Here is a 16,440-nt window from a genome sequence, read left to right on the forward strand (position 1 = left end):
GGAGGAATGCTGTGGGATTAAACCACCGCATCGGCGTGTCCGTTTCTACATGTTGTTGGTTATTTCAAGATTTCTTTAGGTGTTCCACTTTTTCCTTTTCTTCTTTTGTAACCATTTAAACACCACGACGCTGCTCTCTCTGGCGGGGGCAGCGCTAATTTCAAATGTCATATTTTTACTTTCCAGCAGGAGTTTGTGAAGTCAGTCTTCAGGAATTCCCAGTGTGGGGTCCTGGCTTTCTAACCAGACTTTACTTCCTATTCCAGATGAAAGCCACTCTTGGAGGTGGAAGTGTTGTTTAGTCTCACAGCAGAGCCTTGCCTTCAGACAGCAGGAATGTGGGATGTCTGGAGTGGGGGTCAGGAAGCAAGGAAAGAATGCCAAGTATGTCCATGTTTATCCAGGGCTGGCTCTCCATTCAGCCCCCAGTGACGTGTTGCAGAGGAGCGCCTGTATAAAGGAGCTCCCCTCAGCAGTCAGAGCTCAGATCAACTCTTCGTACTGAAGCTAAACTCTAGCTTTCACCAAGAAAGAAAAGGACTCCTGTGAGCAGGGCAGCAGACGGAAACTCCTAAGCCGACACCAGATCCACTCGATCAGAAGTTCTTGAGAGCAGAGGAAGACTTCCCAAAGAGGTTTAGAAAGCTCTGAATTGATCCTGAAGGAGAGAAGATGTTTGCTAACAACGAGAAGGTCATCTGGCTGCCTCTGCTCTGCTTGCTTTTCTCACACGCGGTAAGAAGAACTACTTTGAAGTTTTCAGGAAAAGTTTGCGTTTGTGTTGAAAGCAGCTCCTGACTGAAAGGTGACTCTGTTCCTGAGCGTGTCCCTCTGTGTCTCCATCTCCTCAGGCTGCCGGTCAGGAGTGCAGCGGTCAGTGTTCCTGCCCCTCCACACCCCCCCGCTGTCCTCCAGGAGTCAGTCTGGTCCTGGACGGCTGTGGCTGCTGCAGGGTGTGTGCCAAACAGATGGGGGAGCTCTGCACTGAGAAGGACGTGTGCGACCCCCACAAAAACCTCTTCTGTGACATCGGAGCCCCCATCAGCAGGCGCATTGGGGTGTGCACAGGTGAGCTCCCCCTCACACCTTCCTGCTATATCTCCAAACATTTACGGTGAAAAGCTGCAGCATTCAGGAGGCACATAATAACCTGGCTCTGGTGTCCCCCAGCTCGGGAGGGGGCCTCTTGTGTGTTTGGAGGCACGGTGTACAAAAGTGGGGAGACCTTCCAGAGCAGCTGCAAGTACCAGTGTACGTGTATGGACGGAGCTGTGGGCTGTGTCCCGCTGTGCTCCATGGACATCCGGCTGCCCAGCCCAGACTGCCCCATGCCGAGGAGAGTCAAGGTCCCTGGAAAGTGCTGCGAGGAGTGGGCGTGCGATTCCCCCTACAAAGACACCTTATTGGGCCCTGCTTTGTCTGGTAAGAGTCTCCGTTGATCTGTACACAGAAAAGCCTGCCGCTGTGTGGATGCTGATCCAGGGTTTCCCTCTGTGCTCACAGCTTTCAGAGAGGAAGAGACTTATGGCCCAGATCCCAACATGATGAGGGAGAACTGCCTGGTTCAGACCACAGAATGGAGCGCCTGCTCCAAGACCTGCGGCCTCGGCATCTCCACCAGGGTCACCAATGATAACCACGAATGCCGGCTGGAGAAGCAGACCCGGCTCTGTATGATGCGACCCTGTGAGTCACAGATGGAGCAGAGCATCAAGGTGAGTTCCTGTCACAACTTCAGACACAGAGTCTGTGGGGTCATTCAGCTGACACGTCCCTCTGCTGTCCTGCAGAAAGGAAAAAAGTGCATTCGGACTCCCAGAGTGTCAAAGCCCATGAAGTTTGAAATCTCCGGCTGCACCACCACCAAGTCCTACAGGCCCAAGTTCTGCGGCGTCTGCCTGGACGGCCGGTGCTGCACCCCCCACAGGACCACCACCCTCCCCATGGAGTTCAAATGTCCTGATGGGCAGGTCATGAAGAAGCACATGATGTTCATCAAGTCGTGCGCCTGCCACTACAACTGTCCCGGGGAAAACGACATCTTCGAGGCCATGTACTACAAGAAGATGGCCGGTGACATGGCATGAGTTGGGGGGGGGCATGCCAGCCAAGGACTTAAAAAAATAAAACTCCATCTCAGTCAAACTTAGTTCAAGTATGCTGACCAAACAGCACAGATACTGGTGCAAGTGTCTGCTCGGCTGTTAGCACGTTATCCTCAGTCAGACGGAGGGTTGCCCAGCAGCCCCACGCTCGTCCTGCACTATGACTTCTGTTTTCTAACAGACAAACCTACTGTTATCTGTCCTTCTAAAATCCTCCTAAAAAATGTTTTCTGTTTTTCACAAAATATGTAAAGTTCTTGATACGAGGTTTCTGATGAGTCCGCTCCACCCTGTCAAGTCCCGCAGCTATTAGGGCGGACCACAGAGGCTCAGTGTTCTGCCGTCCATGCAGGTGTGAGTGTGTTGTTTTGAGAGTGACTGCAGCAATGAATGACAGCCTTGTCTGGGGGGAATCTGCGGGAAAGGTCAGAGTTTCCTCCCAGCATGTGGGTGAGAAATAAGGCAGCGACTGGCGTCATACAAAAACACGTAGAGCCAGAGCAGTTTGCCAGGGCTCTGAGAAAACCACAAACAGGAGGGTGTTAACTCAAATAATACGGACTTGGGTCGATAAGAATCCAAGTGACCTTTGAAAAAAAAGTTTGTACAAGATAGAAGAAATGACTGGAAGAATTGTAATTTCATTCCTTATTTGAATGTTAATATGTAAATTCTGTATAAATTTGTACAGTTTAAGTTAATTTAAAAAAGCAAGATGTGTTCTGTGCTTCCAGTGTATCAGCAGTGTGTTTGTTGTTGGATGTAATTTCTATTTTATTGAGAAATGTGACCAAAAGGTCACATGTTTGACTTTGTAGCTGAAAATAAAGTCTATATTTTTATAAAAAAACGGTCTTGTTGTCTCTGTCACTGCACACGCAGCTGGTCAGAGCTGTCCTGCTCTCACAGCCCTGAGCTGCCTCAGCCCCTGAGCTGGGCAGCCGGGCGGAGGGAAGGGAACCAACAGAGAGCTCATCATCACACGAGCAGATACCTGTGCAGGTGTGCCTCACCTTACACTCAACTCCAGGTGGGAAAGGCTCCAAGCAGTGACATCCTGAACAGAACCAAAGATGTTGTGGGGGGTGTCACTTTCTCTGTACCTTTAGTGTTGTGAAACTTTGTCTTCAGTGATAGACTGAGAATGATGTCACATGATACACTGCAGGCGGAGTCTGCGATGAGAAACACACAAAAATACATCACTTTCATAAAAACTCTTCTCTATCTGCAGACTTTGCATCATTTAAAAATAATCAATCACCTACGACTTAAGAACAAACGCCCTTTTGTGACCCTTGTGCTATCCTAGACATGTTCACATTAAGACTGGGGTCATCTTGACCCACAAGACAGTGCTAAACTTTTTTTTCAATGATTTTTGATCTTCATTGGTGTCCGTGACAGACATAAAATCCTGTCCACCTTTATCCACATTTGTTATGGGATGAATGACACATCAATATAAGGGTGGGGTCATCTGGACCCCATAAGAGAACACAAGGTTAAACTTTCTCACCATCACACTATGAAGATCTAACGTCGCCATCTGGTGGTCATCAGCCTCAAAAAGTGGGTTTAGAAATCAGACAGGCCATCTTGGAAACTAGGATTGATCCATTAATTTATAAAAGTGATTAAATCGATTCTATCAGCCTAGGAAATACCATCTGGATTGAGACACAGTCGGTTTGTTTTACTGAAACATAAATGACCATCACAGTGAACAACACTCAGGTGATGCAGCAGAAAGTGATCAACCATCATTCAGTCTTTGAATTGACCATGTGACCATACAGTGTGCTAGAATGTTTTAATAATGATTATTCTGATGTGGAAAAACAACTTTATCAAACTAACATGTGAATGGATTTGACATTTATTCTTATTTACTTGTTTGTTTGTTCACATATTTATCTTGAAGAATAGAAGAATCTGGAAAACTTCAGCTGCACTGTTTATATTTTAATACTGACTATAAATCAAATCAGCAATCACAAATTATAAAATGAATTGAATGGTTGTTCAAATGAATTGTCAGATCTCCATAAGAAATTGTTAGAAGAATGCTCAAGTCCTGCCACTGACTCTAAAACACTCAGAAATGCGTCCTCCTTTTGGAGATCCTGTTTAAACTCCGTGTACACATAAACATCTTTCTACCTGGATTAGAGCTCCAAGCACTTTACAGTAAACTCCATTCACACTCACATGTCCCTCCTCCATAGTGTGCTCTTAACTTGAAACACCAGACTAATGCCTCATAGATTCAAATTGATTCAGACCAACTTCTGCACTCCTCACGTTGCATCAGTGTTTGGTAAATTACTTTGAAAATGTTATTGACTTCAGTTAGTGGATGAAATTGTTATGAAATTACTTTACTCATTACCTACTTCACTACTCCATTGACTTTTGTCCTCTCATATATAAATTCTCAAGGGAAAACCAGCAGAAACAACATAAAATTATGCAATAATTAATGATTAATGTAGAAATGTGTTTTTATTAATGAATGTTTATTAGCGGGTTACGACCCCCGCCCATGTGTCGAAGTGTCCTCGGGCAAGACACCTAACCTCGAATTGCCTCCGGTGGGAGATTGGTGCCAGTGTTTGGCAGCAGAGCCACCACCAGTGTGTGAATGTGTGCGTGACTGTGTGAATGGGTGAATGTGTGTGAATGAGTGTGTGAATGGGTGAATGGGTGAATGTGTGAATGGGTGAATGTGTGTGTGAATGGGTGAATGGGTGAATGTGTGTGAATGTGTGAATGTGTGAATGTGTGTGTGAATGTGTGAATGCGTGAATGTGTGAATGTGTGAATGTGTGTGTGAATGGGTATATGGGGGGGTGTGTGTGAATGTGTGAATGTGTGTGTGAATGGGTGAATGGGTGAATGTGTGTGAATGGGTGAATGGGTCTGTGACTGTGAAGCGCTTTGGGCCCTCGAAGGAGGGTAGAAAGCACTATACTAGTATACAACATTTACCATTTACCATATGAATATGCTTTTATTTTTACACTCTGGATAATTTGTAAAAAATAATAATAATAAATGACAAAATGGAAAAAACTCACTAACTACTAACTCAACTTTTTACTTTATAATTTTTAAGCTTTTCAATATTTTTCAATGCATTTTCAGCTTTGTCCTTTTATACAAATTTAAAGTGAGACAAAGCAAAACACAGCAACCAAACCCCAAATCTAAATTAAAAAGTACAAAACCAAAAGAAGAAGCAAACAAAAGGATTTGAATCTTCATGGTGAAGCTTTAGAAACACCAGCTTTGTGAGGCTGACGGTCAGACTGCTTCAGAAGTCTGTCTGAAAACAACAGAAACTCCCTGATTTCAGTGTCTACAACTCCACAGAACGTCCTGTGGTCACGTCTGCAGCAGTGCACCATGGGTCCTCCTCACCCACACAGGAACACAGTCAAGCTGTGTTGAAACTACAGGCTCAGTTCTTTGCTGTATTCAGGTGATGAAAGGGTCCAACAACCTAAGATGATGCTCAAGCGGACTTGTTTTGTTGAGAATATAGCATCATTTTACAGAAGAAAAGATTCCAGGTTTGATTCTCTTTCTTTAATTACAGAAACTTTGTTATAGACACAAGCGAGTCAGTTATCTGCAAAGATGGTCACTTATTGCCTTGGTTTGACTAAAGTCTAGTGTGTTCTTCATTGCAGGTGAACATTATGTTTACATGAAAAATCCAAAGTATCAATGTCACTCATCTGGATGCTGGGAAGTCGTCTAGATTAGCCTTCATTTCTAACTAGAATCATCATTTAGAAGCTAAAACCAAGCAGTCTCCGGAGCAGAAACACCATTAAGAAAGGACAAGAATATCAGTTTGTTAGTGAGAATGTATCTGCTAGTCTACATGAAGGACAAAAGCAAAGCAGAGTGGTGCTTAAAAGATGAAAATCCAGGCCAGGAGACTCCAGACCGCCGTCCTCTGTTCAGCCCCGCCGCAGCTCATGAAGCTTCTGGGCAACGTCTTCCAGCTCAGACTCGATGGCTGCCAAGCTTTCGATCTCCTGCAGAGGAGGAGAAGGAGTGAGGAAGGAGAAACCTGCAGCACAAGAGGCTATTCTCTGTTCAAACTAGAGGAGCTACAGTCAGACGGAGCTGTCACTGAACACACACCAGCTCTGACTTCATTCGCTGTTTACTTGCTGCTCCTGCATTCAGACAGGACTGTGTGCAAGACTCGTTTTGATTTTAGATTACAAAAGACACCTATGAGGTGTGTCTGTTTCCGCGAGCTGAAAGATAACAGAAATACAGTAATAATTCATCTCCATGCAGCATCTGAGGCTCTCTGGTTAAGACGGCCTCCTGGGAGCCTGCTGGAAGCTGGAGTCCGTCGTCTGCTTTGTGTCAATACAAAAAAAATCAATGTTTCCTTTTTAAAAACATAACTGACTGATTGAAAGCAACACTTGAGGAGCACCGAGTGGATTCACACCTCAGACTTTCTACTGGCACTCCCCTCCTCATCCAGCACCCCCTTCTTCTCTGGAGCTCCATGGACAAGTGGAAGCCCCCCGTCAGGACCCCTCTGAGCGTCTCTCCTCACTTCCTCTTCCTCTCTTGAATGGTGGGTCACTTCCGTCTGCTGCAGGTCCTCTTTCTTGTTGAGATTCAGAGACCTGGCCCCGTTGGTCCACCGCCCCAGACTCTCTCTCAATTCTTTTTTCATTCCCTCCCCTCCCTTGTTGCTGCTGTGGGTTTGTGAGAAGAGCTCAGGCCTTTTGTTTGGGGCTTCTCCATCAGACCAGCTTAGACTTGAGTTGGTTGTGGAAGCATCTTTCTCTTCATCAGACCAGTCACCTGAGAAATGAGGAGCAGAGAATGAGGTAAGGAAGCAGCAGACCCCCCCGTCAGCAGGACCCACTTCTGCTGATGAAGCTGTTGCTGCCAGCTGGCACCTGGAGGTGCTGAGTGTCCGAAGAATTCACAGAAAGGGAGGAAGCAGTTCTCCTGTTCTCTGTCTGATTGTTATGAAAGCAGCAGAATCACAGTAACAGTGAGACCCGCCTCATCTGCATTTCAGAACACAGAGATCCAAAGTGAGTTCTGTTACTGTGCTCAGCTTCAGCTCCCCTTCTGGGAGGAGCACATCCATCATGTGGATGGAAGCATATCCATCAATCAATAGATTTCCCTTTTTACCGTTCATTTCCATCCCCTGGTTGATAACAATGCAGGTTTTCTCTCTTTCTCTCATCTTTTTCAGAAGGACTCCAGATTTTACACTGTTTGCCTCTCTTCTAGAAAATTCCCAACTCCTCCTCAGAGTTTTCTGGCTCCTCAAGAGGCTGGTCTTCTGTGACCAGAATGATCCGATGGGTCTCATCCAGACCCTCACCTCGGTCTGCTGTCACTGTCATCTTTCCTTCACCCTCCTGTAACTCTTTCTCCTCTTCCTTCTCCTCTCCATCTCCTTTTCTGGCCCTCTTCCTCTGGGTCAGCATGGACATTTCTCCAGGGCCTCCCAAAGCCTTCAGCATGGATTGATCTGAAAGGCAAACGGCTCCAGTTTAATTTACACCAGGAAGTGGATTTAGAACAAAACACACAGACAAAAGCAGTTTTCTTTCAGAGCCCTGCCACAGTCCGAACCTCACATGGGTCATTTTCAAATGTAAAGTGAGAGGTGCCGGAGCATGGCCGTAGCTGATGAAGTAAGCATGTCTTACTCTGTACACATAAAGAGCACTTTGCTTGATTCGATCTACTTTGCTAAAGGAATATATGGATGCAAAATGTTTAAATCCTGAAAATCTGCTTCATGTTGGTCAGAGTTGATCGTGGGACTCACCTGTAGATTCATCTGGAAGGTGGAGGACTTGTGTGGTGGCAGTTAATGCATCAACGTGCCCACCTTCAGAGGAAAGGAGGGTTTTGGAGCTTTCAGCCTGTGCTTTTCTACAAATCTGGAGCATGAGGATGAGCTGTGAGTAATGGATGACTCACCCTCAGCAGCGATCTGCTGCAGCTCCTTCAGAAAGTTGTGATGACGAAGGATGACAGCGAGCCTGCCGTCTGCTCGAAGACAAACAAAGCAGGGGTGAGCTTCATCCTTCACTGCTTTGAAACACGCAGCAAATCCTTTCAGTGGATTCATCAAATTTAATTTCTCTGAAAATGTAATGCTTTCAAATCAGGAGCACAGTTAATCATTTGTTCTGCGCGCACACACACACACACACACACATCTTGCACTCTAGTGAATTACAGCAGCAGTTAAACTTTCTGCTGACACGCAGCAGGAATCTGGCTGCGTGCTCTTTCTGTCCTCTCCATCGGTCTGCAGCAGCTCTGCATGCTGCTCAGATGCAGGAACTCTCCTAAACTCACTGATTATCATCACAGGAGGCACAAAAGCAGAGTTCCTGTTGGATCTGTTTCAGCATCACAGAAGGGACTTTGACAAAACACAGCCACAAACTGCTCTCAAAAAGCACTGAATCTTTGTGTCCTCGTGAGGATGTTAACAATGGAAGTATGACTGAGCTTATACTGATCTTACAGTAAAACAATCAGGAGAAATCTGGTTGTCAAGGAAACCTTTCAACTTGTAAAATAGTTTGAAGTCAACCCTGAGAACCGAATGTGAATGTTTGATCACAGCAGCGGTGAAGCGTTTTCGGGTGTTTCAGGCTCACCTGTCTTCAGTCTGACCAAACACTCCTGACTGACGGGGAGTGCGCGCGGCTCGGAGAGCACGTCTGCCAACGCCTCCACGATGCACCGCATCAGCTGTGGACACACAGAGGCTGAGCAGGAGAGCGCTGCGTTCAAGCGGAACCACATGGAGCTCATGCACAAGAAGAGAGAGGTCTGATAGGCAGGTTTTAGCAAAGAAAACTATTTGTCACTTTTGTGTTATGTAACATTCTTCTGTACGTCAGCTGACTATCTTCTTTGTGTGAAAACACTAAAGTCATAAAGAACTCAACACAGGATGGAAAATACTCTGGTTTCTTCCTAAAACGACTCAATCCATTTGTCCAATACTCTTAACCCTCTTCACGTCTCCATCGTTAACATCTCCTCCATCACTGAAGGAAGCCCAGGAGACCCAGATCCCATGAGCAGATCCGGAGCTCACCTCCACGTCCTCGGTGTGCAGCTGGCTCAAAGGCCGCGGCAGCGCCACAGCTGCAGACAAACACACACACAGTGAGAGGTGCTGCTGCTGTCCGTGGTGCTGAACCGGATCCACCATCAGAACCTTCTGCTCTCCTTACCGCAGCCGGACAGCATCAGCAGCACCCGCAGCATCCGCAGCATCAGCCCCCTCCCCGGCATGCTGCAAACACGGTGATCACAGCGTCCCGCTCCTTCCCAGTCAGGTCGATGCTTACGGGCGCATTCTAAGGTCTGTGGAGAGCCTCCGAGCGCAGCAGCTCGTCCTGCTGTCCACCGACGCCCCAAGCTGCCGCGCCTCTGACAAGACCGGAAATGACGTTTTTAGAGGGACGTCATCACCAGGGTACGCGGTGCTGGCAGTAGTCAGGGCGTGAACAGGTGAGGAGGAGGCAGAAGTTTCTCCTTAATGTAGCTGCATCTCTTCATGTCCAAAAGCATCAGCACCCCCAGATCGGTCAGAACCTCTCCTCTGAGGACGGGCTTCAGACTCCAAATGTTTTCACTTTGTTCTCACTTGAACAAAAAGAGGAAGCGTTCAGACAGAACTCCAAATGGACCAAATGAACTTCATGTTTGGCAGCATGGTCTCAGATAAAAGCACAGGTCTGTGGTCAGTCTCTTCCTGTAACATGAAGGAGTTCCTCCACCGTCCTGTCAGGCCCTCCCATGTCTGCTACATCTGCTTTTTCACATCTTCCCTCAGATGTTCTCTCTTTACAAAATAAATAAACATTTAATCAATATTTAGTACTTTGTTCTTGTTATTTCTTTGGTTTAGCTCATTTTTTCACAAAAAAGCGGACTATTTGATCCGTGATGCGGTTTGTTGTCACGGTGACATGGAACACGGCATGAAGCCTGAAGCCGTTACAGACCTCAGCTGCAGCGGTAAAGTGTCGCTGTTTTGAAAGAAAGACCCGGACAAATTAGGATATTTTTCTTCTTTTTCTGACGTTAATCCTTCAGTGAGCAGCTAGAACATATTCAGCTTCTGTCTGTGTTTCATTTCACGGCAGGTTCGCTCTTCTGAGCTGCTCTAAAATGAGAAACTCCCTCTTGTGGTGAAACAGAAGACTACACCTTTCATGTCGAGTGGTGTTTTATTAGAAGGAGAATAACCAATTTGTCAATATTAATTTACCTTACAAAAGGAGAGGAATATAAATGCTGGTCGCTACAATAAGTTGAATAAAGCATCAGTTCAGAGAGAAAGTTCATCCATTACTGCTTGTTTTGTCCAGACGATGAAGGAAAAACGTGTTTTAAAGAAGCCTGCGCAGTGATATCGAACGTTTGGTCTGTGTGACCGGAACTTCTTTTTTAGGTGTGCGTTATTACTGTGCATTATCACTTTTTAATGCACACCCAGCAGCCAATCAGAATCGAGTATTCACCCAGACCATGGTATAACTAGATGTAAAACCACCACCATGTTGACTGTAGGCTCTGTGCTCTTTTTCGGTTCTCACCACAAAGCTCTGCTCTTGTTTCATCTCTGCACACCACGATTCTTCAGAAGATTGATGTTTGTGTCACATACATCTCTACAGACTCCAGTCTTTCTATTTGATAACTGTATCAGCAGTGGTGTCCTCCTGGATCTTCAAACATTTGGTTTCTTTCCCTTCAGATGGTGTAAGTGTGAGCTGACTGTTGAGCTTGTGTCTAGAAGTTTCTCTGGGTTCTCCGTCCATCATTCTGAGGAGTTTCCATTCATTTGTTCTTCTGTCCACAGGCTGCAGACCTTTTGTTTTTTCTCTCTTTAAACTTCTCTTTTCTCCGCGTTCAGCATGACACACAACATGAAGGTTAAGTTGGAACATTTTCTGACAGAACTGTCTAACTGCAGGTGTTTTTGGCTGTGACTGACTGTCCTGGATTTATCCACAGTTAGTATCAAAAGGCCACAAACACAGTCAGAACCAAAATATAGACTAAACCAAGAAAAATAGGAGATTGTTCCAAGAAGGAGCAGTCTGACTGTGACCCGTCTAAAAAAAGATCAAAATGGACACAAGTGAGACCCTGGAAACAGACATGCTGGTTCTGGGAAGTTCTCTGCTCTCCTTACAGATGTAGGACTGAAGAGAACAGCTTTTAAAGCTTCCCTCTGACCCGTCCACTGAGACCCCAGTGATGAGATTGTTCCTTCAAGGACCTCTCAGGTCAGAGGAGGACCCTCGACGCCTGTTGGAGACAGTTTTACCAAATAATTCACATAAAATGGATCCTGCAGGCCATCCCACTCAACATCCAACTGTCATGTTCAGTATTCAAACACTTCAACCCAGAGACAGAATATAAAACCAGAATCCAGGAAATCCTATTGTTTGATTTGTAAAGACTTTATTTGTAAAATGGAGCAGAAAGAAGTATTTATAAAGTATTTGGTCAATAACAAAAGTTCACCTCAATAGTGTGTAATGTAACCAGGATTCAGTGACAGAGCTCAAATGTTTATTGTTGTTATTCAGGCGGTGTGAACACACTGTAGCTGCTGTTTTGGTCCACTCTTCCATGCAGATCTTCTCTAGAGCTGTGATGTTTTGGGGCTGCTTGGGTTGAGGTCCAGAGACTGGCAGGAACACTCCAGAACCCTGAAATAATTTTACATTGCCACTCCTTGGTTACCCTGGCGATGTGTTTGGGATCTTTGTCCTGCTGGAAGTTCCAGCCATGGATCATCCTCAATGTTCTCTCTGATAGGAGGAAGTTATTGTCCAGAATCTCATCATTCACCCTTTCCTTAATACACATCAGTCCTCCCTAAAGTAAGATCTGCCCACCCACATTACATCCCCAACATCTGACCACATGACCCTCTAACCTCCACTGTATCATCCAAATGATCTCTGGAGAGCTTTAGACGGCCCTAAACATGAGCTGGTCTTAGCAGGGGGTCCTTTGGAGCTCTGCAGGATTCAAATGGATGAAGACATCATGTGTTCCAGCAGCAATGTTAGTTTCTATTATATGTTTGAAGAAAACAAAAAAATAAATGCTACTAAGAATCAGATGCTTTTAATGAAATGTCTTCTCTTCACTTTATCACTTTTCTGTTCTCTATAAACCCTGAGATTACAAATATGTCTAACAAAATCACTGGCAGCTCAGAGTCGGGACATTTCTGTGTAAACTCACCTGCAAGTGAGCTAAAGAGGATCCAACTTTAAAACTCTTCTCTATTCAGATCTCCATGATAAACACTCCAAAAGTTGTACTATATCATGATACGTTTAACTACATTCTGAAAACATTTGCTGTGTCTGCTAAGAATATCATCCGAGCGTCACGTTGGAAACTTCTGCTCCACTGTGCTCCAACTCCTGCAGGCAGGAGAAAACTCTCCCTCAATCCTAAAGCTCTAGTTTGTCCTGCTGATGGTCTTCCTGTCACCAGCATGGCTCCGCCCCCTTCAGCCACAAGAGTAAATGAGTGTGTCAGCACACACACTTAAAGCTGAAAAGAGGTAATGTGAAGGAGCTACATGAATCCCGGACGTGCTAATGCCACGAGCAGCAGAACGGGGGCCAGCGAAGGGGCGGGGCTGTGCAGCGCCGGCTGGCTGGAGCGGACCGTAACCGGCCGCGTGTAGATGTACGGGTGTTCCTGCAGGGGCACAGCAAGATGTTGATCATCCTGAAAAGTGTCCTTAAAACGCTCCCATAAGCACAACACGCTCTCACAAAACCATTGACCAAGAGCAGACGTTCTTCGTAGAGACACAGGACAAGAACTGCTGACAATGCGTGCAGAGCTTAGCCCACATGTTTGAGACAGCATACAGAAGAACTGATTAACCCTCAAAATCCCACAGAAGTCAAGCATGGCAAAGAAAACACCGTGGTCACACCTACCACAGGAGGGCAGACCAGAGCGATGGGATCAGAAAAACTGCCCACCATCAGCTTTCCTCCCTCGGGTTGGAACTGGGAGCAGGAGCCACATCAGCATCAGTCACACAACATTCAGTCAGGCTGAGCTGACTGCTGTGAGGCGGCGCTCACCATGTTGTTCCACAGCCCCTTGGCCAGCTCCTCGTGCCCCTTGATGGTGAAGTGGAAGCAGTCATGAGTGAAGAACGTCATGTCAATCCTCCCGTTCTGCTTAGAGGTACAAAACAAACAGCCTCAGTGCTAGTGAACACACCACCATCCGCCTTAAGGTCAGAGCAACCGCGTCAAACTGGTCACGTCTGTGCGGTGAGTTACCGGGAGACGGGGAGGATCTGCAAACTTCAGGAAGGGTTGAAGAACGACTGCAAAGTCACTCCTGAAGAAACGATGAGACTGCAGCAGTTTCTCCAGTCTTTTCTAGGAGCAAATCAAACACTCAATACACCCAATCATTCAAGTGTGATCGAGGGTCAGCTACATCACACGGCAAATAAAGTTTGATTTGATTTGTCCCATCATCATTTCATTCACTGATAAACGATTATAAACCAGCACTAACAGGAGGTTGTTTTTGTACTTTCTTCAGATGGAGCGCTCGAACATTGTTCCGGTTAAAAACGTGGAATGAACCAGTTCATACTAAACCTGAAATAAAAAATACAGGGCGGGAACCAAACCCTGTTTTTTTTGCTTTATAATAGAACTTTGTTCATTTAGTTTACAACATGGTCTTCTTTTTGCTTCTTTGATTGGAAATATATTTCACCCATCAGCGTGTTCGACATCCCTGAGACCAAAACTGGGAGTGAGTTAGAATCTGGAAGAAACTGATCTGCAAGACTAGAAGGATAGCACATCTGGGATGGCAAACGCTACTCTAGAACGTCTCAATATTCAGAGATGCAACTAATGTAAAAGACAAAATTACAGAAACTGATAATAATGCAAAGTAACAAGACTAAAGGTCACCTGGAACTCCAGGTTGACCTCCATTAGCTCTTGCAGTTCAGGAGATCCGGCTGCTGGTTCGGTCAGGCATGAGCAGAAAGACCTGAGGCAGAAGACTCATGAGGTGTTCAAGTCAGAAGGAAATGGGGGCACAAACCAGGACGGGTGCATGAGAAAGAACACGCCTGGACATGAACACGCACAGAACCAGACCATAAAACAAGGTTTTTGAGACCTAACATCCCTCTGTGGTGGGGCTCACCTCTGGAGGAGGCAGCCCGGCGTGGGCCTCTGCACCTCCCTCAAAGGGTGCATGGGCAGGATCTGGACCACGTTGACAATCAGACGAGGAACCTGATGCCCAGAGACACGCCATCATGAGACAACCTGCTCGAAAAACCAGACTCACATGGTCCTGGAGTCTGACCTCGTTCATCAGCATTTCCAGAGACACAGTCATGTAGTGAATGAAGTTATCCACGGAGAACAAAGTCTGAAGGAAAAAGAGCCAGCATGGGTGACAGCTGATGACCGGACCCACACACGGAGAGGAATCTGACCTTGTCCTTGCAGTAGTCACAGATGTCATTCATGCCCATCAGAATGGTCAGAAGCTTCCAGTCTTCCTCAAAGTTCAAGCCCTGGATGGAGAAGAAGCTCTCAGATACCTCCACAGCAGCACGACAGGCTCTCAGAACGGCGTCCGGTACCTCATATCCTCTCAGCGTGTCGATCAAATGTCGGGTCTGTCCTGGCAGGTTACTGGCAACAAAGAACAAGGCTGTTTAGTCTGGAGCCAAAGACTGAGCAGGACTGGCAGGAAACGTCATCTCACAAAGTGTTGTGTCCGGTCACAGCCAGGTTGAAGCCAGTGTCGGTGACGTGAGTCTGCATGCCGTGGACAGTCTTTCCAGGAGAGGCTCCCAGGAGGTTTGGGTTGAACAATTTGATGATATCTATACGATAAACACATTTCAAACCTGCAGGAGCTCTGAACTCAAATACAACACGGACGACACAGTGGACAGCTTACTGGCCAAAGTTATGACATCTTGAAAAGTTCCATAGCCTCCAATACTTGAAGGAGAACAAAAAGAAGATTATAACAGACCGTTTCTCTTCATCTTTATGTCAGGGAGGAAGAAATACTTCACCTCCAAGACACATGGCGAAACTCGATAGGGATTCCAAGCACGGTGGTGGCATTGGCCCCTATAGCCGTCTGAGGAGACAGAACACTGGTCATTTCGGCATCGCTTTAACAGAAAACCAACACGCACTACTGAGGAGGTTCAGCTTTGTGGAAGCAGGGAAATCAAACATTTTAATGTGGGAAAGCAGAAGAAAAGCAAACACCTACAGTCAGAGAATCCCCCAAAGCAGCGATGACTCTGAGGTCTGCCGCCTTCACAAACTCAACTAGACCAAACAGACAGAAGAAGGTCCTGTCAAAACCCAGTTCCTGGATTTGAGAAGCTTTTGGCTGACGGAGTGCACCCAGAGACCTGAGGACGGGACAGACGGGGAGGGCTTCATGTCTGGACACTGGAAGACGGGATGCTTGAAGCTGACAGGGCGAGTCTTTTCTGGAAACTCCTGAGCAGGTAAGAAGAGGATGAGTCCAACTGCAGCTCGACCAGTTCAACCCCCCGCTACCTTAAACATCTATTTAAGCTCCTCCCACCCTTCCTGTCCACCTAACTCCACCACATCCTGTACCATTCTTCAGATCATGGACATGCTTTTATTCTAATCTGTACCGTTACACTTTCCATGTTTATTCAGTAGTGATGTTTCCTGCTGAAATATTAATGTAAGTTCTTCTTAAAAAAGTGATTGAATCTAATCTAAAAGCACTCAGGGCAGATAAGCAGAATTTATGACATCTGAAATGATCCCGAACAGTGCAGAAGTTCTGGTTGAACTTGAGGAGTCCGGGCTGTTGATGGTCTCGGGTTACTTTGGCTTTTCAACCAAGTGACCAGATCATTAAAGCAGCTCTTAGCAAAGCGTGGATGAAGTTGAGCCTCACACGGGGCTGTACCTTACTGAGGGCCTCCTTGCTGTAGTGCCGGATGCCCTCCTCATACTCCAGCCACCAGTCACTGCCTTTAACAGAAGGAGCTCATCAGAGCTCACAAATCATCGTGGAAACGTGGAAAAGCAGCAGAAATGTTCAGGTGGGGTCTGCCCCCCCCCCCCGTGTCCTCTGCCTCCCGCTTGTTCCAGCACTTACCTTTGACAGAGCAGGACCCCAGCACACACGTTGTCACGGCGATCCAAAGCCACTCCATAGTGGTGTGGAGGCAGCAGTCAATGGG

General features: G+C 46.3%; 3 protein-coding genes across 3 annotated transcripts; 1 reads left to right on the forward strand and 2 right to left on the reverse strand.

Annotated features, from left to right (window-relative positions):
- The first annotated feature begins 477 nt into the window (after positions 1-477).
- ccn2 (cellular communication network factor 2) lies at positions 478-2,949 on the forward strand. The gene is made up of 5 exons (XM_024290388.2): positions 478-735; positions 852-1,068; positions 1,171-1,422; positions 1,504-1,715; positions 1,791-2,949. The coding sequence occupies exons 1-5, from the start codon at positions 673-675 to the stop codon at positions 2,085-2,087; spliced, it is 1,041 nt and encodes a 346-aa protein (XP_024146156.1). The 5' UTR covers positions 478-672; the 3' UTR covers positions 2,088-2,949.
- Positions 2,950-5,674: 2,725 nt separating this feature from the next.
- Positions 5,675-9,928, reverse strand: chga (chromogranin A). The gene is made up of 8 exons (XM_024291819.2): positions 9,374-9,928; positions 9,235-9,284; positions 8,789-8,882; positions 8,097-8,165; positions 7,942-8,004; positions 7,489-7,638; positions 6,586-6,950; positions 5,675-6,154 (listed from the first exon to the last, which is right to left on the reverse strand). The coding sequence occupies exons 1-8, from the start codon at positions 9,432-9,434 to the stop codon at positions 6,077-6,079; spliced, it is 930 nt and encodes a 309-aa protein (XP_024147587.1). The 5' UTR covers positions 9,435-9,928; the 3' UTR covers positions 5,675-6,076.
- Positions 9,929-11,491: 1,563 nt separating this feature from the next.
- Positions 11,492-16,413, reverse strand: si:dkey-177p2.18 (phospholipase B1, membrane-associated). Its single transcript, XM_036210676.1, has 15 exons — positions 16,356-16,413; positions 16,164-16,243; positions 15,625-15,715; positions 15,480-15,538; positions 15,274-15,341; positions 15,153-15,196; positions 14,955-15,075; positions 14,680-14,881; positions 14,547-14,612; positions 14,382-14,473; positions 14,141-14,222; positions 13,487-13,588; positions 13,283-13,378; positions 13,133-13,204; positions 11,492-12,884 (listed from the first exon to the last, which is right to left on the reverse strand). Exons 1-15 carry the CDS (start codon positions 16,411-16,413, stop codon positions 12,759-12,761), a joined length of 1,359 nt encoding a protein of 452 aa, XP_036066569.1. The 3' UTR covers positions 11,492-12,758.
- Positions 16,414-16,440: the final 27 nt, after the last annotated feature.

Source organism: Oryzias melastigma, linkage group LG24 (genome assembly GCF_002922805.2).
Source record: "Oryzias melastigma strain HK-1 linkage group LG24, ASM292280v2, whole genome shotgun sequence".
Classification (NCBI taxonomy): Eukaryota; Metazoa; Chordata; class Actinopteri; order Beloniformes; family Adrianichthyidae; genus Oryzias; species Oryzias melastigma.